This window comes from Chiloscyllium plagiosum, chromosome 27, assembly GCF_004010195.1.
Source record: "Chiloscyllium plagiosum isolate BGI_BamShark_2017 chromosome 27, ASM401019v2, whole genome shotgun sequence".
Lineage (NCBI taxonomy): Eukaryota > Metazoa > Chordata > Chondrichthyes > Orectolobiformes > Hemiscylliidae > Chiloscyllium > Chiloscyllium plagiosum.
In genome coordinates, this window is record NC_057736.1 from 34,820,824 (window position 1) to 34,847,407 (window position 26,584).

The 26,584-nt window shown below is 40.0% G+C and overlaps 1 protein-coding gene and 1 long non-coding RNA gene across 3 annotated transcripts in view; one reads left to right on the plus strand and one right to left on the minus strand.

The window, feature by feature from the left end:
* The window catches only part of angpt2b (angiopoietin 2b), a 247,463-nt gene extending 223,585 nt beyond the window's left edge, over nucleotides 1-23,878 (minus strand). The window contains exons 1-2 of one of the 2 annotated variants that reach the window (XM_043717869.1): nucleotides 23,600-23,878; nucleotides 37-942 (exon numbers count right to left, since the gene is read on the minus strand). In XM_043717869.1, the coding sequence (XP_043573804.1) occupies nucleotides 37-336 (300 nt within the window). In that variant the 5' untranslated portion in view covers nucleotides 337-942; nucleotides 23,600-23,878. The remainder of the gene's footprint in view (nucleotides 1-36; nucleotides 943-23,599) is intronic. The other variant, XM_043717870.1, reaches the window with a different exon arrangement.
* On the plus strand, nucleotides 23,604-26,107 carry LOC122563726. Its single transcript, XR_006315703.1, has 3 exons — nucleotides 23,604-23,687; nucleotides 24,269-24,400; nucleotides 26,025-26,107. It is a non-coding gene; the product is annotated as an uncharacterized LOC122563726 (long non-coding RNA).
* Nucleotides 26,108-26,584: the final 477 nt, after the last annotated feature.

Sequence of the window (26,584 nt, forward strand, 5' to 3'; positions counted from 1 at the left end):
AACACAAGGACAATGTTTCCAAACAATAGCTCTTACCTTTTGCAGCCACTGTGTGTTGTTTTCCAAGATGCCCTCAAGTTGCTGCAACCGCTTTACAGACCGGTTGGGTTCCACTACTGGAGGAGCGTCTCCTTGCAGTGAGTTGGACATGTGGTAATCGGCGGAAGGTTGACAGTTCTCAATCTCTGGAAGTAGAAATGTGTAGCTGCACGGTCCATGCTGAATCTGATGATGGTGCTTCTCTAAATTGTCTGTTGCTTTATTGTAGGAGCTGAACCCTGACCCAGCCAGGAAAACACAAACACAACTCACAAATGACAAGTAGCTTGATAGCATTCTGAAGGCTTCCAACTGCAAGTGAACTGTTCATAAAACTGGGAATGTGCAGGGGAAAGAAGAATAGGAAAAGGTTCCAGACCGTAACCAACTTCTCTTCTGTCTCTGGTTCTTTGACTATTCAATTGCTTGGTCATGCATTCGGGGGAAAAAAAAGAGTTACTGCTTCTCCTGACAGTTCACTGGCTTTATGTAATGTTGCCAAGAGTTTGTTTTCCTTCTGTGACTCAATGATAAGGCTCTGTATTGCTTCCTATGTCTCACAGCCCACGTTGCACTGACAAATGCAGGAAATGTTCGGTTGCTCCTGATGGTAAGGCTCTCTCCCCCTTCGGGTTGGACTGAAGCCCACGCATGGATTGAGATATTTGGTGTTAGAAGATAATGAGTCAGTGGCTATATCTCAACATCTGATTTTACCACAAGAATGTGTGATTAGCACACGGTCTGCTCCCTGCAGTAGCTTTTGTCTCAGTGTCTGAAAGTTTATCTTAGTGCACTATTCCAATAACAAGGGACATTTTATACCATTGTCCAGCCCACACTGTTTTCAAAGTCGAGGCAGTAAATCAAGCTTCAGTAAAATTCTGGACAAACTTCCATCACCTTTAGAGGAATAAATTGTGCAAAGTTTACTTTCAGCATATTACTCATGGCTTGTATACCCTATAAGAAATGTTAGTCGATTCAACATTCTTTTTAAAATTTCTCATAAACTTCTTTTGCAGATAATAATTTAACCCTATCAACCTAAGTGGGCTGATTGACTCCTAAGATAAAGTTAGGCATTCTTTCAAACAAATACACAAGTGCAAAAGGCTTGACCTGCCATTACTTTAAGGGATGTCAAAGACCACTCTCAGCATGAAAATCACTTGGTTTCTCTTCCAGCTTTGTTCCTAATTCCCCCACCTTACGTTTAATAACTCTGCCAGCTATTCACCAAAGAGCAAGGCATTGACAGACAGGTCAGTTTTCTGAAGAAATGTTAAACAGTGGCCCTGTTTTCTCTCTCATTTAATATATGCCACGGCACTAGCAGAGAGTCGAAGACTTCTCTTGAATGTCCTGATCAATATTTATCCCTTCACTAACATCACAAAACAAAATCATTGGATAATTATACATTGCTTTTAGTGGGACATTGCACACATTGATTGTTGCATTTCATACATTTCAAAATGTTTATAATTATAATCTTGAATGTAAAATATTTTGGAATGTATAGTTGTGAAAAATGCAATTTAAACTCTCCTTCTTCTTTATGTTATCATCAAACAAAACATTTCTAAAATAGAAATCTTTGTTACATTATTGATGAATGCAGTGTGTATAACTTGATAAAAACTGGATAATAAAGCCTGCAACAAACTGAAGAAACCTTAATTTCAGATCTGTTGCTGAAGTCTGGCACATGAAAATGGATGGCTAGGACACAACAAAATTCTCTATAAAGCTGAAGTGCTGTCAATGTTTTCCACTTTGTCAATCATTTCAATAAAGTTTCAATGTTGGCTTATGTGTCTGCCAGAAAAAACATTTCATTTCGTACTAGCTGATCTCCCATGGTGAATGCCACAGGATTATTTGTTCTACATACGAACCTGCAGTTGGGTACGTAGTTTGTAGCAAATGATTGCAATAGCATATGAAATCTCATTTTTTGTAAGTGAATTGGAATATATAGTTTTTTTGCTATAGTTGTGGAAGGCATTTGTGAGATCACGTCTGGAAAACAGGGAACAGTTTTAGTCTTTGGTTTTTCGGAAAGGATATAAGTGTGTTAGAAGTAATCCAGACAAGGTTCAACCAACTAATATTTGTGATGACAATCTTATATTGTACAGTCTGAATCTATATTGATCAGAGTTCAGAGGAATAAGAGGTGACCGTATTGAGACATATAGGATTCTGAGAGGACTTGCCAGGCTGAAACAAAAAGTTTCCATTTATGAGAGGGACATGAACTAGGGAAAACTGTTTAAGAATAAGGGCTCTTTCCATTAACCTGGAGACAAGAGGGGGTAATTTTTTTTCTCTCGGAGAGTCACGTAACTTTGAAAATCTCTTCCAGTGAGAGTGGTGAAGGCAGACTGAGAATTTTTAAAGCGCAGATAGATAGCCTATTTATTAACAAGCAAGTTAAATGGTACTGGGGAGTTAGTGAGAATATGAAGTTGAGGCCATGATCAGATCAGCCATGAAGGTATTGAACACAGAAAAGGTTAGAGAGGGTCAAATGGACTATTCCTCCTCCCAATTTGTGTATCTATATGTTTTAAAGCAGGAGTCATACGTCACAACCATTCTGCAAAATTATAGTTTATTACAGGTTGAATAGTCTTGCTTCAGAAAAACCACTGAGTTTATTATCCATTAATGTCTTAATCTGCTGAAACCATGATCATTCTCTTTCAGTCTCTCTGTCACCTGTGTTCTTACATCATTATTATGACCTGCTATTCCCACAGTGTAAAATATTAGCAATTACAAATCTTCAAACTACCAGCTGTGCCCCCTTAAGGCAATGACGGTAAAATTAGCCAAAACAGGGCTCTTCTTCTGCAGTGGTAGTGTCCCTAACTCTGAGCCAGAATGACTCTATTCCACTTGCTCCAAGTGTGGAATAACATTTCTGAACAGTTGATTAAAAATATCTATCATTGGTCAAAGATAAAAGGAATTGATTCCTTTATTAGATTTGAGTGGCTTGATTTACCTTAAAGGTAAATTTGATTCTTTGAAATGTCACAATTCTAAACTATTCCATCAATCCAACACATATTTTTCAGATTCTACCTGAGCTACTGAGGCTCCAGTGGGCCAGGCAGGACGTGCGACACCCTTTCTAGCCTGGATCACACCAACCTTTAACACTGGGGAAGATCCAAGAGGTAATGCGGATCTCTCTCCCAGGTTCTGATCCCTGAGCCAGATCCCAATCCCAGACCAATGACTCTGCATTCCCTTGGAGTTTGGTGGAATTCCAATCCCTGATCCCAGAATTCCCATCCCAAACTGAGCTGTGACAGCTTCATACCTAAGGCCAGGTATTTTTCATTGCCCTTGATCAGTGGGTCTGTAAAATCTCAGAGGGTCCATTTGGTGATGTCTGACACCCAATAGTTAATGATTGTGAGTATTGCCTTTCCAGCACAAACGTACTGTGTATGGAAACCCAGTTCACAACATTCCCATTACTCCTACCAACCATGTGCCCAAGCCATTTGAATTTCTGACATTCTGTTTATCAGTCAAGTTAATGTAAGTCACTAATAAATGCTGCTTTTTGGTGCTGAGGAGTAACATGCATGAGACATAGGTGAAATGATAATGTCCCTGAACTAATAGAATCATAGAATCCCTACAGTGTGGAAACAGGTCATTTGACCCAACAAGTCCACACAGACCCTGCGAACAGGATCCCACTGAGGCCCCTTCCCCTAACCTACTACTTTACATTTCACCTAAACCTTACATCCCTGGACACTATGGGCAATTTAAGATGGCCAATTCCCCTAACCAGATCACCCAGAGGAAACCCAAGCAGACACGGGAGAATGTGCAAAGTCCATATAGACAATTGCCCGAGACTGGAATGGAACCCGGGTCCCTGCCACCGTGAGGCAGCAGTGCTAACCACTGAGCCACCAAGCTGCCCATTAATCTGGAACCTGAGGCTAACATTCTGAACAAATAGGTTTGAATCTCACTGCAACAGATGGTGAAATTTGATTTCAAGAAAACAATTCTAGAATCAGAAGCTAGCCTGATGGCAAACCCATCTGGTTCACAAATGTCCTCCTGGGAAGAAAATCTGCCACTTTTACCTGGTCTAGCTCCACACATGGAGAAACGTACCTGATTCTTCACTGCCCCATTGAAGTGGCTCTAGGAAACCACTCAGTTCAAGGGAAACTAGAGATTCAAGGGCATTTAGGAATGGAAAATAAATGCTGGCTCAGCCATCGACACCCATATCCCACAAACAAACTTCTAAGAAAGCTTGCATGCTAACATGGGATTAGAAAAAAATCAGATTAAATTTCAAAGTGTATTTGAATTTCAAAATATTGCATGATCCTAATGTATCGACTCCTGATTCAGAGTTTTATTGGTAAAATACAATTGCAATAACAAGTGAGCAACGAAATCTGTTTGAGATATACAAATATACAAGATCAATGGAAAAGAAAAGATCATTGGCCCATTGACGGTCTCATAACTCTGTCTGAGCATCATTGCCTTCAATGCTTTTCATCCACTAAGTTATATAACCTTGCAGGACTGAGGAAGAACAGAGGAAAAGATAAATTGTTCAACAAATTCAGAGAAGCAAGTGCTTTGGCAAAATTAACACCAACTTTCCAAGGCTAATCAAACTGATTCAGATCCAGAAAAGAACAACCATTGTGAAGCTCCCACCTTTTTGTATCCTTTACTTTCAGTCAGAGACAGCAACTTGCCCAACTCCCCTTTAAATGCTTCAAAAGCAACTACACTCAATATAAGAAATTAGTGAACCTTTACAGTATGGAAAAACATCTTGGCACGTAACCTACACTTAACTAAGTTATATACATGTGTACTGTTTCTCCTTAACATATTTAATTCAAACATAAACACATGAAAATAGATCATTCTCTGCAGTATTTTGATGACCACAATCAAACCTCCCTAATATCTGTGCTCTTTCTGAGTAAAGCTCTTGAAGACTATTGTTGTGTAAGGGTATTTCAATCAGGGATCAATCTAATCATTCTGCACTGAACCTTTGCCATGAGGTTTGTATCACTGCCAAACAAGAGATTGAAAACTGGTCACAGTCCAAGATGAGACTTAACCAAGAGCTTGTGCAAGGATACTACAGTGAACTTTGTTTATAAATTCCCCTCTGCTTATATTATCCACACTTATCAAAGAGACCTACCTGTGGCACTAAACATTACTCAGTACCATAGGGATTAATTTCTGAGACATCACATATTAAACACAATGCTCAAATCAGTTCGTTCACTGGATTCCTCAATTAATTTCAAACTTGTTAATTTCCTGTGTTTACCAATTCATGTACTTACAGTGCTAATTGTGTGCATTCCCTTTAACTAATGCAGTTGTGAAATGGGCCCTATGTCTTGGTAATTGGATTCCAGCTGAGAATGAAACAAGTTCCAACAAGTCTTACCACCATCAAAGACAAGAACCAAATTCATGAGCAAGAACAGAGGAAGAAAGGTATGCTAAATTGAAGCATAAGCATGGATTCACATATTGGATTCTCAAATATGCGCATACTGTTCAATTTCAGCGCTAAAATGAACTTTATTGTCCGTTGCAATTGCGAATATTTTAACTGCTTTGGTCTGTTAAAACACCAGTGTTGTTGGGTGATAAGACAATGATATATATGATGATGTTAAAAATTATGAAACACCTGGTTATAGTCCAACAGGTTTATTTGGAAGCACTGGCTTTTGGAGTGCCACTCCTTCTTCAGGTAGCTGTGGAGCAGGACCATAAGACGTAGAATTTATAGCAAAAAATCACAGTGTCATGCAACTGAAACAATATATTGAACAAACCTAGATTGCTGATACATCTTTCATCTTTTAGAATGGGTTGCACATTTCAGTTCATTAATATGTAAATGTTAATCTAAGTAGGATCTAATTGTGAAACCAAACTACAAACTAAGTGAGATGCTGCAGGAACTCAAATTTACAGAGGTACTATGGTGATAGCAACAACTGGAACTTATGATTGATGAGAGTGCATTGTATCTTCCTTTAGTCCCATGACTGTGCTAACCACAACATGAAGTTGATTGTTTTATGCAGTTATGGATATGGCCAATTAAATACTTAATCTGTATTATTTCTATCATCACAATCAGGTTTCTTTAAAAAAATGAACATTATTGATTTATTGTGAAAACAATAGGTTCCCCATGGGAGACTGGTTAGCAAGGTTAGATCTCATGAAATACAGGGAGAACTAGCCATTTGGATACAGAACTGGCTCAAAGGTAGAAGACAGAAGGTGGTGGTGGAGGGTTGTTTTTCAGACTGAAGGCCTGTGACCAGTTGAGTGCCACAAGGACCGGTGCAGCGTCCTCTACTTTTCATCATTTATATAAATGATTTGGATGCGAGCATAAGAAGTAGAGTAGTAAGTTTGCAGATGACACCAAAATTGGAGGTATAGTGGACAGCGAAGAAGGTTACTTCAGATTACAATGGACTCTTGACCAGATGGGCCAATGGACTGAGAAGTGGCAAGTGGAGTTTAATTCAGATAAATGTGAGGTGCTGCATTTTGGGAAAGCAAACCTTAGCAGGATTTATGCACTTAATGGTAAGGTCCTAGGGAGTGTTGCTGAACAAAGAGACCTTGAAGTGCAGGTTCATAGCTCCTCGAAAGTGGAGTCTCAGGTAGATAAGATAGTGAATAAGGCATTTGGTATGCTTTCCTTTATTGGTCAGAGTATTGAGTACAGGAGTTGGGAGTGAGGGGCATGGATAGAATAAATAGACAAAGTCTTTTCCCTGGGGTGGGGGAGTCCATAACTAGAGGGCATAGGTTGAGGGTGAGAGGGGAAAGATACAAAAGAGACCTCACGGGCACCTTTTTCACGCAGAGGGTAGTACGTGTATGGAATGAGCTGCCAGAGGAAGTGGTGGAGGCTGGTACAATTGCAACATTTAAATGGCATTTGGATGGGTATATGAATAGAAAGGGTTTGGAGGGATATGGGCTGGGTGCTGGCTGGCGGAACTAGATTGGGTTGGGGTATCTGGTCGGCATGGATCAATTGGACTGAAGGGTCTGTTTCCATGCTGTACATCTCTATGACTCTATGTAAAGCTGATTAATACACTGTTTGAAGGATGAAAGTATGAATATCTACATTCTAAATACCCCAAAACACACACAAGCACATGCCCATTGTTACCAGGAAAAGGAAAGAAATAGTTTTATCTTTCTCAAGATGCACTTTGGAAAACATGTTTTTGGCCAATGGTCATTGGTTCTTGAAGGAGTAAGATCTGGGAACATTCAGATGGCTGCCAGCCTGGTCATTTGATGTATGTAGTTAGGTGTCACCAAACCTAGGCAGGTCGCTCTCAGATCTTTGAAAAGGTAACTCCCCTAGGATTATTTCACGCACTGCAAGTGGGCAACTCCAATTCAGTAGGTTCACAAAAAGGATTGTCACTGAAACAGGAAAGCTAAGTTGGGAAGCTCCTTTCTTTCAGCAAGGAGGTTACCAACTACCACAAAGAATATCCAAATTTGAAACTGGAGCTTGACAGTTATAAAGCCAGGCAGGGTAAACAAGCAGTTATCACAAGGTATATGACTACCAAGCAATGCCTTGTTAAAATAAATGTTCCAGTGTCTTTTCATTTACCTCTGAAAGAAAGCCAGTGGCGGTATCCATAGTCCTTCAAACCCAAGTCCACATGAATAATTAAATACGAAGACTTCATAACAGAAATTGTGCCAGTTCTAGCGGCTACTCACTCTATTCAGTGCTTTGAAAAAAAACACTTGCTGGAAAAACATATTGAGACTTAAAACTGGTGAACAGTACAACTTGTTGTGGTTTAGTCATCAATATTTCTAATGAACAAATCATGCAAACACAAATGCATTAAGCTATAAACATTAGCAACTGCACTGGATCATTCTAGCAACGTATCTTAATATTCTATTCATTTTAGTGACAGCTTTGTGTTATTAGCTGTGAATCTATAGGACATAATGAGCTATAAAACTTGGGTTTTTTTTACTCTTTAGTTGCAAACCTTGAATGATATACAACATGTTTCGGTTTAGAACTACAAAAATGCAAATAATACTTTCATCAATATTAAATTTGACAAGGTTCTACTTAAAAGGTTATTAGGCCAAATAGAAATTTGTGACAGGAGAGTAACAAATAGCTCAGATAGAAGTTTGGCTGATGGGCAGACAGAAAATAAGAGTTTTCATGAATGGCTGTGTTTCATATTGGCAATTTGGGAGACATGGAGTCCTGCAGGATCTAAGCTGGGTGCACAACTTTTCAAAGATTAGATCAATGATTCAGATGGAGGGAGTGAAAACATGGTGGCTGAAGTTTCAGATGACACAAAGATAAGTCGAAGACTGTCTTGTGAAGATGACATAGCAAGAATGAAGTTGAGAGTTTGGCACTGGAAATGTATAGCAGATCAGGCAGCATCCAAGGAGCAGGAGAATCGATGTTTGGGCATTAGCCAAGTATCAGGAACGAGGCTTGTGGGCTGAGGGGTGCTGAGAGATAAGTGGGAGGGGGTGTGGGACTGGCAGTAAAGTAGCCGAGAATGCAATGGGTAGATGAAGGTGGGGCAAAGGTGATAGGTCGGAGAGGAAGGTGGAGGGTGGAGCGGATAGATGAGAAAGGTAATGGACAGGTCAAGAGGGTGGTGCTGAGTTGGTGGTTTGGGATTGGGATTAAGTGGGGAGAGGGGAAATGAAGAAACTGGTGAAATCCACATTAATCCCGTGTGGTTGCAGGGTCCCAAGGCAGAAGATGAGACATTTTTCTCCAGGTGTCGGGTTGTGAGGGTTTGGCGAAGGAGGAGGCCCAGAACCTGCATGTGCTTGGTGGAGTGGGAGAGGGGGGTTGAAGTGTTCAGCCATGGTATGGTGGGGTTGGTTGGTGCGGGTGTCCCAGAGATGTTCTCTGAAACAGTCTGCAAGTTGGCGTCCTGTCTCCCCGATGTAGAGGAGATCACATTGGGCGGAACAGTTACAGTAGATGACATTTGTGAAAGTACTGGTAAGTTTCTGTTGGATGTGAAAGGGTCCTTTGGGGCCTTGGACAGAGGTGAAGGGGGAGGTGTGGGTGCAGTTTTTGCACTGAGTGATAGGGGAAGATGCCAGGAGTGGGGTGTGGGCTGATGGGGGGCATAAATCTGACAAGGGCGTCATGGAGGGAATGGTCTCTCCGAAATGCTGATAGGGGTCGGGAGGGAAATATACCCTTAGTGGTGGGGTCTGTTTGTAGGTGGCAGAAGTGGTGGGGGATGATGTAATGAAAACGGAAGTTGGTTGAGTGAAAAGTGAGGACCAAGGAGATTCGGTACTTGTTGCATTGGGAGGATTGGGGTTCAAGGAGGAAGGTGCGGAAAATGGAGGCAATGCACTGGAGGGCATTGTCGACCACATGAGAAAGGAAATTGCAGTCTTTGAAGAAAGAGGCCATCTGGGATTTTCTATGGTGGAATTGGTCATCCTGGGAAAAGATGTGGTGGTTGCAGAGGAGTTGGGAATAAGGGATGGTGTTTTTACAGGAGGCAGGGTGGGAGGAGGTGTAGTCCAGGCAGCTATGGGATTTGATGGGTTTATTGTCGATGTCCATGGTTTGTTGGTCACCGGAAATGGAGATGGAGAGGACTAGGAAGGAGAAGGAGGTATCCAAAAAGGTCCAGGTGAATTAGAGGTCAGGGTGAAAAGTGTTAGTGAAGTTGATGAACTGTTCAACCTCCTCATGGGAGCACGAGGTGGCGCTGATACGCTGATCAATGTAGCAGATGAAAAAGTGGGGAATGGTGCAGGTGTAACTGCAGAAGATGGACTGTTCCACCATGCCTGACAAACAGGCAGGCATAGCTGTGGCCTATGGAGGTGCCCATGGCTACCCCTTTGGTTTGAAGGAAATGGGAGGATTGGAAGTAGAAGTTGCTAAATTTATTAACGGACCAGTTCAGCCAGGTGGATGCGGGTGTCAGTGGAAGGGTACTGGTTGGGACAGCGTGAGAAGAAGAAACTGAGGGCTTAGAGTACTTTGTCATAGCCGATAGATGTGCACAGGGACTGGATGTCCATTGGGAAGTTTAGATGTTGTGGGCTGGGGTAACGGAAATCTTGGAAGAGGTGAAGGACATGGGTGGTGTTCCCGAACAAAGGTGGGAAATTCCTGCACTAAAGGGGACAGAATAGTATCAAGGTATGGAGAGATGAGTTCAGTGGAAAAGGAGCAGGCTGAGACAATGGATCGACCAGGAACTCAGGTTCATAGATCTTCGGCATGAGGTGGATTCGGGCGATGCAGGGATGTGGACTATGAGGTTGGAGGCTGTGGATGGGAAATCCCCAGAGGTGAGGAGGTTGTGGATGCTCTGGGAGATGATGGTTTGGTGTTGGGAGATAAGGTCGTGGCCAAGGGAGCAGTAGGAGGAGGTGCCTGCAAGTTGGCGCCTGGTTTCAGCAGTGCAGAGATTGGTGTGCAAAACTACCACAGTGTCCCCTGCCTTGTCTGTGGGTTTGATGGTGAGGTTGTAATTGGAGAGAAGAGAGTGGAGGGCTGCACGTTGTGAGGACGGGAAGTTGGATTGGGTGAGGGGGGTGGGCAGGTTGAGGTGGTCTATGTCACAATTAGAAATGAAGAGATCAAGAGTGGATAACAGGCCAGCATAGGGTGTCCAGGTGGATGGAGTGTGTTGGAGATGGGAAAAGGGGTCCTCGGTGGGTGGGTGGGAGCTTGATTGAAAAAGTGGGCCCATAGATGGAGGCGGCAAAAGAAATGTTCAAGATCGCGACGAGTGTCAATCTCGTTAATCCAGGAGCATAGAGGGATGAAGTTGAGGCCTTTACTGAGGACTGAACATTCATCCTCAATAAGGGGGAAGGCTGAAGGAATAGTAAAATAGAGTGTGAAAATAGATAAGTCCCCTGGGCTGGATGGGATTTATCCTAGGATCCTCTGGGAAGCCAGGGAGGAGATTGCCACGCCTTTGACATTGATTTTAAATCGTCATTGTCTGCAGGAATAGTGCCAGAAGAGTGGAGAATAGCAAATGTGGTTCCCCTGTTCAAGAAGGGGAGTAGAGACAACCTTGGTAATTATAGACCAGTGAGCCTTACTTCAGTTGTTGGTAAAGTGTTGGAAAAGGTTATAAGAGATAGGATTTATAATCATCTAGAAAAGAATAATTTGATTAGGGATAGTCAGCACAGTTTTGTGAAGGGTAGTTCGTGCCTCACAAACCTTATTGACTTCTTTGAGAAGGTGACCAAACAGGTAGATGAGAGTAAACCGGTTGATGTGGTGTATATGGATTTTAGCAAGATGTTCGATAAGGTTCCCCACAGTAGGCTATTGTCCAAAATGCGGAGGAATGGGATTATGGGAAATATAGCAGTTTGGATCAGTAATTGGCTTGCTGAAAGAAGACAGAGGGTGGTGGTTGATGGGAAATGTTCATCCTGGAGTCCAGTAACTGGTGGTGTACCACTAGGGTCGGTGTTGGGTCCACTGCTGTTCATCATTTTAATAAATGACCTGGATGAGGACGTAGAAGGGTGGGTTAATAAATTTGCAGATGACACTAAGGTCGGTGGAGTGTGGATAGTGATGAAGGATGTTGTAGGTTAGAGAGACATAGATAAGCTGCAGAGCTGGGCTGAGAGGTGGCAAATGGAGTTTAATGCAGACAAGTGTGAGGTGATTCACTTTGGTCGGAGTAACCAGAATGCATAGTACTGGGATAATGGTAAGATTCTTGATAGTGTAGATGAGCAGAGAGATCTCGGTGTCCAGGTACACAGATCCTTAAAGTTGCCACCCAGGTTGACAGGGCTGTTAAGAAGGCATACAGTGTTTTAGCTTTTATTAATAGAGGGATCAAGTTCCAGAACCATGAGGTTATGCTACAGCTGTACAAACCTCTGGTGCGGCAGCACTTGGAATATTGTGTACAGTTCTGGACACCACATTATAAGAAGGATGTGGAAGCTTTGGAAAGGGTGCAGAGGAGATTTACTAGGATGTTGCCTGGTATTGAGGGGAGGTCTTACGAGGAAAGGCTGAGGGACTTGAGGCTGTTCTTGTTGGAGAGAAGAAGGTTGAGAGGTGACTTAATAGAGACATATAAGATAATCAGAGGATTAGATAGGGTGGACATGGAGAAACTTTTTCCAAGTATGGTGACGGCGAGCACGAGGGGACATAGCTTTAAGTTGAGGAGTGACAGGTATAGGACAGATATTAGAGGTAGCTTCTTTACTCAGAGAGTAGTAAGGGTATGGAATGCTTTGCCTGCAATGGTAGTAGATTCGCCAACTTTAAGTACATTTAAGTTGTTATTGGACAAACATATGGATGTACATGGAATAGTGTAGGTTAGATGGGCTTCAGATTGGTATGACTGGTTGGCGCAACATCGAGGGCCGAAGGGCCTGTACTGCGCTGTAATGTTCTATGTTCTATGTTCTAAAGACACGGCTGGACTGGGAGCAAGGACCTGGGTTGGGCTGGAGCTGGGAGTGGGGGTGGAGACTGTCACTGGAGTGTGTGTGGTTATGGGATCACCCACCACGGGGGCAAGAGTGAATGCAGCGGTGACATCTATAGGGGGTGGACAGGATGTAATGCGTGACATCAGCGATGTCACCTGCTGAGTTCCGGTGAGTGAGTTCACGTCAGCAATGTAGTCATCAGGGGTTCTGGTGAGTGACATCACTGGGGGGGTGAAAATGGTTGTGGCGGTGGCAACTGTGGGGTGAAATGTCATACAAGGTAGGTATCACCTTGGTGCTGGTAGCGGTGGATCTTGTGGCAGTCATGGAGGCAGTTGTCTTCCTGACGATCGTGGAGGTGGTTGTCTGGACGGTGATCGTGGAGATGTCATGGTTGGCGGTGACTGCGGTCTGTGGGGCAGTAGGGATGGAAGTGACATCATAATTCACTGCTGCGGTTATGGCTGGAGCAGCCGCATGGCTAATGGCGTCTGAGCAGTTCCAGAGACCAGGAGAAGGTTCTGGAATGGTCGAGGAAACCCAAATATTGATGTGGCTGAACACTTCAACTCCCACTCCAACTCCACCAAGGACATACAGGTGCTGGGCCTCCTCCATCGCCAAACCCTAATCACCCAATGCCTGGAGGAAGAATGCCTCACCCTACAACCACACGGGATTAATGTGGGTTTTAGCAGTTTCCTCATTTCTCCTGACCCCACCATATCCCATTCCCAAGCCTCCAACTCGGCACTGCACTCTTAACCTGTCCATTATCTTTTTTATCTATCCGCTCCACCCTCCTCTCTGACCTATCACCTTTTCCCCCACCTTCATCTACCTATTTCATTGTCAGCTACCTTCTCCGCAGCCCCATCCCCCTCCCATTTATCTCTCACCGCATCCCCTCCCCCAGCACCCCCAACCCAGCCCACAAGCTTCGCTCCTGATGCTGGGCTTATGCTCAAAACGTTGATTCTCCTGCTTCTCGGATGCTGCCTGACCTGCTGTGATTTTCCAGCACCACACTATCAACTCTGATTTCCAGCATCTGCAGACCTCATTTTCTCTTAGTTGATACCAAGAATAATATAGATAAGTTGACTGAATGGGCAAAAGTATGGAAGATGAAGTATAATGTGGAAACATGAGAAGTTGTTCTCTTTATATAAAAACAAAGAATATTACTTAAATTGAGAATAACTGCAAACTTTCAAAATGTAGAGAGTTCTAGGTATTCTAGTGCATGAATTACAAAAAGTTACTATACAAATAAAACAGTTAGAAATGATAATGGGATACAATTCTTTATAATGGGAGGAACTAAACATACAAATAAGGATGTTGTGCTTTGGTTATAAAGGACAATGCTGAGACCACACATTGAAGACTGCGAACAGTTCAGTCTCCTTATTTGAGGAAGAATGTAAATGCAATGGAGGTAGTTTAGAGGAATTTTACTGGACATGATACCTGAAATGAGTGGGTTGTCTTATAAGGAAAGATTAGACAAGCTGCACTTATTTTCGCTGGCATTCAGTGGAGCAAAGGATGATTTGATTGAATGCTCATGAATATTCTTGACCACTTGGCCAGGTAAAGGGTACTAACTCTAATGAGTTAGTTGAAAATGAGAGGGCTCAGTTTTAGAATTGGATGTCACCCTTTAGAATCTAGATGAGGAAATTCTGTTTTCTTTCACAAAGGCTTGTGTGACTTAGGACCAAAATGTGATGCTTGTTTGGCAGGGAATCAAAGATTACTGGGGACAGATAGGAATGTGGGATTTCAAACACACAAAGATCAATGATGATTTTATTGAAAGGTGGCATAGAGTCAAGGGGATGAATCACCTATTTCTGCCTGTAATTTGTGTGCTTTTGTTTCATTCACATCCAAGATTATAACACTAGCAGAATCCTTTGTTTCATTTTTATACTTGCACATAATTCTTTCAAAACATTATTCATATTATTATAGATGTTGACGTGTGAGGTCCTCAACACCAATCATTGTGGGAAACTACTCATCACTGGATTTCGTGCTGAACAAGTACCATTATTAGCTGACATTTTCCGACCAGAATTTTTTTTTATTTAATCCAGATTTTTTTTTCTCTACCAGTGCGGCACAACTCCACTTCTCAGAGTAATCATTGTGTGGTAACTCGTCAGAGCCCTTTTGAAAATCCCAATGTATACTGTTGATTGGGTTGTCCTCACTCACCAACCACTTAACTAAATTGGTGTTATCTTCTTTTCCAGACCTTACATTAAGACTCTTTTATTATTCCCTCTCCTTCCATGTTCTCATGCAGATGCTTTTGCCCTCAGTCAGAAGCTAAGAGCTTTAAGAATGCACAGACACGAATCATTAAGGTTTGTTAGATTCAGACAAAATCAAAACTGCTGGTGAAATGTTAGCCCTCAAATCTATATGGTAATAGCACAAAGCCAAAGAAGTTGTCTGGCATCCTAGTTAAATTACATCTGGAGTTTTGCATGCAGTCCTTTTCACAACACTATAGAAAGGATGTATTGGAAGTTCGGAGACAATGAAGCACTATCTGTCCAGAATGTTATCAGGGCTGCAAAAGCAACTTCTATTTAGATAACACCTTTAATGTAATGAAACTTCCTCAGATGCTTCACACGAGGATCAGAAAACAAAACATGACACCAAGCTACCATGGAGATCATTGATCAAGATATGTTTTAAGGGGTTTTTTAAAGGTGGAAAGAGATGAAGAGGTGTAGAGAGAAATTTTCGGAACTTGAGACCAAGACAACTGAAAGCACACATCCCTGTGGTACATTAATAATTGAGAATGCTCAAGAAGTTAGAGAAAAAAATCAGAGGAAACGCAGATATCTCAGCGAGTCCGGTACTAGAGGAGATGGCAGAGATAGGGAGAGGTGAAGACATGGAGGGATTTGAAAACAAGGTTGTGAATTTTAAACTTTAAGCTCTGATCCTCAGCATCTGCAGTCCTCAATTTCTCCTTGTGAATTTTAAACTCCAGGCATCACTTGACAATGTAGGACAGTGGGCACATGGTTGATGGGGGAATGAGACTTTCTGCAAGTTACGCATGAGCATCTAGGTTTTGGAAGACCTCATGATTAGAAAGAACACGTAGAAAGTGGGAGACCAGCCATAGGAGCATTGGAATGGTAGAATCTAGAGGTAGCTAAGTCATAGATTGTGGTTTTAGCTGCCAATAAGTTGGGATGGGACATAGTTGGGCAATGTTGCAAAGGTGGCAACAGGTGCCCTTTGTGGTCGCATGAACATAAAGTGAAAAGTTCATCTCAGGATGAGATGTAAGATGAATTGGCAAACAGACTGACATAGTCTCAGACTATTACCGTAGAGAGCGATGAACTGTCTACAAAACAGTATTCGGAGTGCAGACCAAAGTAAAGATTTCAGTCTTTCAAATATTGAGCGATGTCAGATAATCAGTTTGATACTTTAGCAACAGTGAAGGAGTCACAAGAAGCAGTATTGAGGTAAAGCAGAGTGTGATTGTTCTGTATGCAAACTAACCTTGTGATTTCAGGTGAGATCACTGAGGGGCTGCAGGTGAAAATTAGGAGCAGGCAAAGATAGGATCCAATAGGTCCTGGAGGTAATAGCACAAGAGTACAGGGAGTGAAGTGAAGGTTACACCCTGAGAGATTGCATAAACTAGTCTGGTCATTTCTGGAATATAAACATTTGAATCATCATGTTTTATAAGAGAGCTAAGATCAGAGTTTGGAACTTTAAATAGTAATGTTCATATCTGACAGGTTTTGTAAAAACCATGGCAGGAAGTATAATCCTGAAACTTTACTTTAACTGAAAATTTCCATGAGTCACAGAATCTGGTAATGCAGCAGCACAGGAACTGGAGTAAGCCATTTATCCCACCCTTCAGGCACTCTGCCCGTATTCCTGATGAAGGGCTTTTGCCCGAAATGTTGATTTTACTGCTCCTCGGATGCTGCCTGAACTGCTGTGCTTTTCCAGCATCTCTAATCCAGAATCTGTTTTCTGACAACTAGCCAATCTTCTATCCATGCTAATATGCTTTCATTTTCCACAATAACCTTAGCTGTGGCAATTTGTCAAATGAGATCTGGAACTGCCCCCTTTTATCCATAACACATGGCACTCTTCTGAAGACCTCCAACAAATTAGTTGACCATAATTTCCCTGTGATGAAACTATACTGATCTTCCTGATTATCTTGTGTTTTTCTAGTTAGGAAGCAAAAATCTCTTTAACAATTGATTTTCACAGTTTCTCCATAATGGACATCTAAGCTGACTGACCTCTAAATTCTCGTTTTCTACCTCCCTCCCTTCTTGAAAAGAAGAAATATGTGGTACATTCCAGTCTGATGGAAGCTTTCCTGAGCCAAGGGAATTTTGGAAAATTAACACCAATGTATCCACTATTTCACTGGAAACCTTGAAGAAGAGCTTTGGATGAAGTCCATCTGAACTGGAAAATTTGTCAGTCTACAGCTCTGTCAGTTTGCCGAATATCATTCCCCTTACGATTGTAATTTCTCTGATTCCCACTTTTCTTTATGCTTCCTGATTTACAGCTATTACTGGAATCCTTTAGGGGAGGTAACGGCCGAGTAGGATTATCACTGGATTACTAATCCGGAGACCCCGGCAATGTTGTGGTGAGCTGGGTTTGAATTGCGTCATGGGATTTGAATTCAATAAATATCTGGAAATAAGAGTCTAATGATGACATTGAATCCATTGTCAATTATCAGGAAAAAACCCATGTCCTTTAGGGAAGGAAATGGTCATCCTTACCTGGTATGGCCTACATGTAACTCCAGACCAACACTAACATGGTTGACCCTTAACAATTAGGGATGGGCAATAAATGCTGGCCTGACCAGGGATGCACTCATCCTGTGAATGAATTTAAAAAAAACTTTTTGTATCTTGTATAGTGAAGACAGAAGCAAAATGTTTGTTCATTTCATTTGCCATTTCTTCATTATCTTCTATAACAGCGCATTCTAACTCTCTCGAATATCAACACTCATTTTACCTTCACTTTTTCTCTTTAAGTGCCTATAAGAGTGCTTGATATCTATTTTAAAATTCCTAAGTATCTTCCTTTCCCATTAATTTCTACCCTCAAATAACGTTTTAGTCACTCTTTGCCTTTGTAAAAAATACTTTGACCAATCATTTGCCATATAGCTTTGCAGTTATATGCTTTTCACTAAGTTTAATACTTTCCAGAAGTTCTTTAGTTCACCACAGACAGTGAATCCTCCATTTAGAATGCTTCTTTATAGTAAGCATTCACTTGTTTTGAGTATTTTAAAATATCGCCTTAAATATTTTCCATAAAGTCTCCATTGATCCATCTTCTAACTTAGTATGGCAGTTCACTTCAGCCAGCTCAGCTTTCATGCCAAATAGTAGTGCTTATTTAAGTTTATAATACTCGTCTCAGACACATTCTTGTTCCTTTCAAATTGGATATAATATTCAAAATAGGGTCGCTGCTACCTTATAACTTTGTGGTCATCAACGTATCTTATCAAATTACATAATACTGATATAATCTGGTCTATAAATATGATGTTCTAAGAAAGCATTCTATGAACTTCTCATCCAGGCTACTACTACCAAACTGATTTTCCAGTTAATATGTACATTAAAATCATTAATTCTATATCTTTAACACAAGCACAAATATTTTTTTTCTTGTACACTTTGGTCTACATTGTGATTATTGTTAGGATGCCTCCCACCAATGGTGTCTTTCCTGAACTATTCTTCAACATTTAATTCTGCAAGTATTTCTTGAATAGTTTGCTGCAGTTTCTGGTGTATCTCTCATGTTTGACCGTTTCTATGGATTGTGAGCAGTAAGAGGTCACACTATGCGAGTAGACCTGAAGTTGCTAGTCCAGCAGTGTCTGATGTAGAAATCTGCAATGTTCGGGTGGATTGAATGTACTTACACTCAGCACTATTGATCCTGATCATGGAATTGGTGAACCATTGTACAATTAAAGCTTTATGTTCAATGGTTTCATCCTTGTTTCCCATGTCTGTGGCTATTTGATTTTTTAATTTACCATATTGGTGCTTGTCCCGGTCATCAATCTTAGCCTATAATGAACAGTTGCACATTTTTAAAAGATGGACAATTTGAATTTTTGCAAACTTTTTGGACCTTGTGATGCCATTGATGTTTTTCCGGGGATTTACCGTGAAACATGGGTGCACCATTCCCTGTCTCATCATGTACAATGTCAGATGCTGATTTGTCAATCACTTCACATATCTACCTTTGGCAGGATACCAGACTGTCTTTATTATTGCTTGAATATACTGCATGTGCATGGTCTGCCTTAGCCACGCACAGCTTTTTGTACCTTTATTAGGCTTTGCTCTAGCACACTGCCTCTACCAATGGTCTTTTCTGACATGTGCCTTGTGTTGAAAACTGGGCATTTTCTTGGTGCATGTAGAAGCCCATACCTTCCACATATCTTACTATGTTTTGGTGTTCACATCATGAGCTCTTGCTATCCACTCAGAAAATCATCCACGGATTTTGTCTAAACAACATGAATTTTAGTTAATGTATAAGGAAGTCTAATCTAATCCTGAATTGTTTCTTCTAATATCGTTCATATATTTTGGGGATCTTTTAGCTCTTTGGCTGATAATCCTGATGTGTTGAGAGTCAGTAGATCTTTGCTCCTAAGCAAATCTTAACAGCTTGATTTTTTTGCATTGGACACTCATAGATCTAAAAACATACCATTGTCAACATTTTAAATTCTGTTAAGAGGTCTGCTGTGTCCTAATTTAAACTAAGGAGAATTGAGGACATTTTAACTACATGCCTTTGACCTTCCTTTGCTTGCTAGTAATACAGCACACACCTTTGTCACTAAGCTTTCTTAATTGAGTTAAATTAACCTCTTGAGAGGAATTTTCTGCTCACCACTATGTTGTGTCTTCAAGATGTTTGACCCTTTAAAATACAAATTCAGTGATGGCTATCCCATACACTTTCTTTCATTTTAAGGCTATATTTCATTTGTAGACTAACTTTCTTGTTCACGATAGGCCTGATCAGCCCAATGTTTTCCATTATTGTTCACCATGTCATATAATTGATAATAGTCTAATAATCAAACATTCACATGGACTGAATGTGGGTTAAGTTATTTAAAACAGTCAAACGTATTATAAATTGTAAAGTAGATATTACAGCAAGGTAACAGATTTTACTGTGTGAAGCTTGCAAAGTGACAGCAGACTAACTACTAGGCAAAATTGAACACAGGAGATATACAGATCATGGAGTCCTTAAAACTGGACTCTTCCAAAGGCAAGATGCCCCCAATAGGTTTGACTGGACAGCAGTGTCTGTGGTATCAATCATCCTTTTGCCAATGATTGAAAAAAGTCTAATAATGCAATAGTCCTGCTTATAATATAAATGGGTAATCTTCCACTTTGACAAATAGATGACAATATTGTAGCTGCAGCTGGAGCAGGCCAGTTAGCTCATTCTGGAGCACAACTCTTCAGTCCCACAGCCAGGAATTTGTCAGGGCCCATAGCCTTTCCTGTATTGATTGTAATTAGCCATTTCTCAACTTCTCATGGATTGAATCAAATTGACTGAAAATGTCCTTCTGGGATACCTCTGGAAGAGGTCAAAATGAATCATTCAATTGGCATTTCTGGCCAAAGATGTTTGCAAAGGATCCATCCTTTTCATTTTGTTCGGAAGTTCTTTCCTTCAGTTGTACTTTGCAGAGATTGTTCAATGACAGTTAGGTTATTACTGATGGCATTTCATAGTTTCATTTATTTCTCACTCAAATTGGCCTTTTCCTACACATTAAGCATGAGAGATGCAGAATAGAAACTACATGACCTCTGCCTTAACCCTTCTACATCCAACTCTTTTAATGTTTCATCTTCCTTTCCTCCCATGTAGAAGTATCTGAAACTCTGCTCTCCACTTGTCTCAGTGACCTTGCTAAAACTGGTCACCCAAGATTTGAGGAATTTAGTCTTGCTGCACCGTGGGGCATGTATTTATTTTAGTTCCAAAACGCTCTGTCCTATTCCATGACACTTGGACAATTCACATTATGTTTTTGAGATGATCATCATTAATCATTTAAATCCTAATGAGTTTGCTTGTGGACAGCAGGTTAATTAGATAAAAGACTTCATGACGTACAGAAACAAATACTGTATTATAGTTTCCAAACTTTGAAATGTGCTTGTCACACTATTTAGGATAATTATATTGATGAATTATATTGATGAATTATCCTAATATGACCTCATTTGCATTTGCAAGTCATAATTAAAACACAGACATTTCTCTGCTAGAAGCGCTGTTCTGACGGTCTTTTGATAATAAAATCATTTCAAAATTTTAGATCAACTTATTTATAAATTAAGTTAATTTGGCTTGACATAAAAATTAGATAAATTGTGTTGATTTCTAACGCAGTCATCTTAGCTCGGAAAAAGGCGATTTGCTTATTCTACCCAATTTGCAGGAATTAACTACAGGGATTTGGCACGGGGGGATTAGGTAGTTTGGCCATATTCCAAATAGGATTTTTTAAAATGATTGAAGCAACATTAACACCACCTTGAATATAGGTGATTTATTGATTCAATCAAAACGGATTAAAAAATACATTAAACAAATTCTAGTTCAAGACAGCTAGGAATCTAGGGACATAGCATCTGAAATTTATTTAATAACATCATGAATTGGGAAAGAATTCCCAGAGTGTGAAAGAAAATAACAAAAAAAAATGTCTGAAGTGTATATAGATGAGGGCTACACAATACATTTTGCACAAATTATGCTAAAGGCATGTAGCGAAAAGGGTTTTTTGGTAAAACTATCAGAAATAAGTTATGCAAGTACTATGCTTTGAACTCTTTACCACTGATTCATTTTCTCCTGTTCTTAATTGACTGGTTGGGCTGAATGATCAGTATCTGTGCTGTGATTTGTGCGTATGTGTCCTTAACTAGCTGTGTCAACTCTGAAAGGCATGGCTTATTCCAGAACACAATGTACAGTAAGGTATTTTCAACTGGGAACCTGTCCATTTAGCCCTACTAGTCTGCACTAGTGTCAATGCTTCACACACTCCTCAACTCTCATCTCCTTTTGTATCCCTACCAACCCTGGCTTCTGCCCGTTTCTCCATCTAATTTCCCCTTCACTGCATTTATGCTGCTCACTTCAACTACTCCCTATTACAACAAAGTCCACATTGTAACATTTCTCTAGGTAAAGAAGCTTCTCCCAAACTTCCTACTGAATATACATTAGTGGTTACTTCACGCCACACAAGTTGCCCACAAGTAGAAACATGTTGACTGCATCTATATCAAACATACCAGTTGGGTACATGATTGTATACAGTTGTGTGTTCCAAAACTGTTCATCAATATTGACATACATCACTTTACTGACAGGATATGCTAAGTGATTAGGAGCAAGTCTTTTTCTAAGAAGGTGATGATACTATACATCCTCATGTATTTAATTTAAAAACAGTTTGAGATTTGCCAATCTAACAAGACACTAACATGTTAAATAGGCCAACAATAAAGCCCTTACCAAAAGAAAATTGGTCTCATTCACATTATATACAGTTTTTAGATTAATAGTAACCCTTGAAAACACCATGAGTTGTAAATGGATGACTTCAAGTATTTTCAATGTTAAAGCAGCAAGACACCATGCCTTCACAAAAACTAACGTGATGATTTAAATCAGTCAACACTTCAGTTCTTTTCAATCTTTGTTTTCTGTACATATTGTTATTAACCCACAAATATTTAATTATGTTACTTGTGCCACACAGCTCCTATTGTCTCAAACTAATTGCCTTTGTACAAGATAAGAATTCAAGACATTATTTAAGATCTGTCTGTAATAGAGTTGGGAGGAAGATGAAACAGCTGCTGTGAACATTATTTTTGCCAACCCAATGATCTAACCAGTGCCCCAACAGCTACAATAGATGAAGTGTGCAAAATATGACTAATGAGAAAAGACTTTGTGTAATCTATTCTGATATAAATAACTGATGTGAGGCTGTACATAACTTACTCTATTTTTCCAAAAACAAAGCAGACTGTGTCCAATGAGCATGAGGACAACAAAATCAGTGTGTTTTTTCCCTTTTGTTTCAATGCCGTTTATTTGAATTTATCACAAATGCAACAACGTTGTCAATTTGAAGTCTATCAATAGCATAAGTTCAGCAGAAGACTACAAGGAAACTAATATTATGACAATACATGCACTAAGTCTTTCCTCCAGCTTAAGTGTAAACTAGAATTTTCATTTTGAAACTGTTGTTTCAATTTAATTCATAGGAAAGCATTTGCAATCTGTATGCTTTTTAAAATAAAAAAAAGTATCTTTATATTTAACAACATAAAAGTTAGTTCTTCAACATGCTGTAATGTGTGTTTTTGGCTGTGATCAAATTAAAATAGCACTAAGGATAAAATTATTTTCAGAAACTTATCTTGCAAAATAAAGCAATCACTTGCATCAGATGTTTCTTAATGATTCCAATGTCATTGATCCATTTCCATACACAGAAGCTCTCTAACGCCTTCAAGTTCTCTTCCAGATTTCAGTAACATTACTTTTCCATTGGAGGAAAGTGAAACTGCAAAAACGAAATAACTGAAAGCTGCTTGTTCAACTAGTGATCAGTACATTATGTACTGTAGCAATGACAGCTTAAAGAATCAAAATTGCTTTCAACGCACAGGCATCCACTGTCTGTGATGCTCATTCTAGATAATCTGCAATTCTAATCATTTTTCATCTGTCTTCCTCAGACCTGTTTGTATGCATGATGCTATGCCTGAAAAATTCCGTCAGGGAAAAAGAAATGATCCAAGCAAACGTATTCTCCGATACATTGTAGAACACTTACCTTATTGGGTTTTAAATGTGCAGCTGCTCAAATGCTTTCTTCACAGTGGAAAAGTTTTATATTCTTTGCTCAAGTTTCATAGCGAGTGGTAAGTATATAATTTTGCTTGTAGCTTTACTGCTTCAACCGACTAAAATAGCTCTGTAGATTTTCAGGTATTTTGAGAATTATTGATACATAGACTCGGGACCTGGTCTTAAATAAAAAGGCTTAGGAGAAGCACAGGAAGAGCAGGATGAAATGGGCTTGTTTTGAACCAAGAAATCGGAGTAAATTGCCCAGATTTCCATACATGACTTCAAGCAGAGCTTCCTGAAAGGTTGCCAAAAAATCTTTTTTTTAGGGAACAGCCAGAAATGCTGTTTATGTAAAAGGAAGAAACGTCTGCAAGTCAGTCAACTCTATGATAGTTCTTCAAAAGCTACTGAGTTTGTCAGGCTTAGCCAGTAAGGGTTATTTTCAGGTATTTTGAAAAGAAAAGAAACTAATTAAGTTTATCAAACTTTTTGCAATCGTTTCTATGTTGTTATAAATTTGCCATGCTTAAAATATTCCACTGGAGACCTTCACAAGATTTTCATTAACTTTATGATATGATTTTTAGGACAAAGTCCAATCGAGTACTCAGGTAAAGCAGTTTATAAAGAGCTATGTCATTTGGTCTAACAGGTAATAAAGGAACGAGAGAAATCAATGAGTAAGGCAACAACTGGATGATCAATGTTATTACACTTGCCAGAGCACCTTAGATAGAAATCAAGCTGGAGTGAGGGGAAATTTGGTTCCCTTTACATCACTCAGGTAAGGAATGGGGATATCAGAATGTAAATCCTAAAGGTAAGACAGGAAAACATACCAATAAATTGCTCACTTAAATTTTTAACTTAGCAACACAAACTTTATCAATGATTCTCATGGAAAATAAAGAAAGGCAGAGTCCTATTTCTCGAAGATTTGCTCATGTACTTCAAGATATAAAACACAGAAAAATAACAAAGAATCAACTTCTATTTTACTCAACCTAAAATTACAGGGATATCACATGGGTCATTGAAAAAGTATGTCAGTATATTTTCATTTTCTGAAATGGCTTTAACATTGTCTTCTTTCAATTCACACTTTTTAAAATTCGAGACTGCATTTAAATACAGTGATTTGTGGTTCTCATACAGCTAAAGTGGTTCATTGACATCAAATATATTAGCTTGTCCAAAAGTGCCAAGAATGTGGGAAGTGCATGAAGTCTATCGGCATCGAGAAACAATTTTAAATTCAATACAGATCTACCCACTCTGCTGAATATATTGAAGACACATGTTGCTTTGGCCTGCCACCTCTAAAGTATTTTTCACATTACTGTATGAATAGGTGATTTTGAACCAACCCAGTGTTTTCAGATAGAGCAGATATAGCCTCACAAAATTCCTTTAAGAAGTGATACATTTAGAAGTAGCTGGTAGGGTTATAAACATTAAGGGGCAGCAACTAATTAATTGTTGAGCAGGAAATGTCTTGTTCAACTTATGGAAAGGCATCTCTGCAACATTAGCAACAGATAATAAACAACTGGAAGCTAAGAGGGGGACATGTCAGTGGCACAGTTGCCCTCAGGCTGGTTTCACACATTTGCTAACAGCCAGCCAACACGAACTGAGACCTAACAACCAATTCCACATTCTGTCGCGCTTCACTCTTTTCCAAGAGGTGGAGACGTTGGAGGGATTTAAAGCAGTCAATAAGTGGTTAAATAAAGTAGATCTCTTTATCAACAAGATGTTATTCACACATGAAACACTGCTTCAGTTCATAATTGAATTCTGAACTGAATACATTACAGTAGTTTTCAATCTTTGCTCTCCAAAGTAGGGTTATAGAATTACATTAAAAAAGCCTAAAGAAGGTGATGTATTTTTGTTTTCTGGAATGTGATCCATTACATTTGGCCCTTGGTGCTGTTTTACGTCCAAAATGGTGTCTGTGCTATGCAAGCCTAACTTTGGCAGAAGCAACATATTGGGCCCCATCTGGAGTACATTTTAGTCGTGTTATCATGTTCCAATGTTGTTAGGTAGATACATTGTGTATCAGTCAAATCTAACATTGATTTGTCACTCACAGTGGCATTTTTGACCTCAACACTCAAGTTCAAACACTATTATAATCTTGCAGACCTGGCTATGAACATATTCCCATAACACCCAAACTCTGCCCCAATCATATTTTTTAAATCAATGACCAACAACCCTCAGATTAGTTGCTAATTAATTTCTACAGGCCACTGCCCTGCTATTAAAATTAATGGAAATAGTTGGTGAATTGCATGTTTATACTTAATTTTGGTGTGTCTTATGTCAGTCTTTGTTCTGACTCATAATAAACTGCTCAAACCACTTTATCCTCGTACCGTACTTTCTATCCACCTCAGCCGACAACATAATAGAATGAGCAGAGATGACTGGGAAGAGTACAAATTGCCAGACGGAGAACTGGAGAAAGTTGAGAATGGGGAGAAGGTATCTCAGAAGGACGTCATAATATTCATGTCCAGAAGGATGCTTTGGACTTTCGAGCCAATGACTGTGAAGGGAATGATGATATGATTCAAAGTCAGGATTATATGTGGCTTAGAGGGAAACTCACTGGTCTATTAAAATATTGCTGGAATCTGCAACTCTTTCAAAATGGTTTGAAAAAGGTTTTGAAGAATTCACAATTGTAAAAGAATACATTGTTGTTTTCTTGGCTCAGAAGAAATACCAGTCATTGTGACTTGGCATCTCCTGACCCAGAAGTAGTTCTGGCAGAAAGGTAGTTCACAAAGAAACCATCTGCCCGGCAGACAAATAAAAGGAAAGATACAGATATGAGAGCTACAAGCTGGGCAATGAGAGAATGAAGCTCACAGTTCTCTACACAAACAGGAAACAGTCTGAAGGAAGAACTCCACCAAATCTTGTGAGGAGAAGCAGCAAATCACTCTCAGGA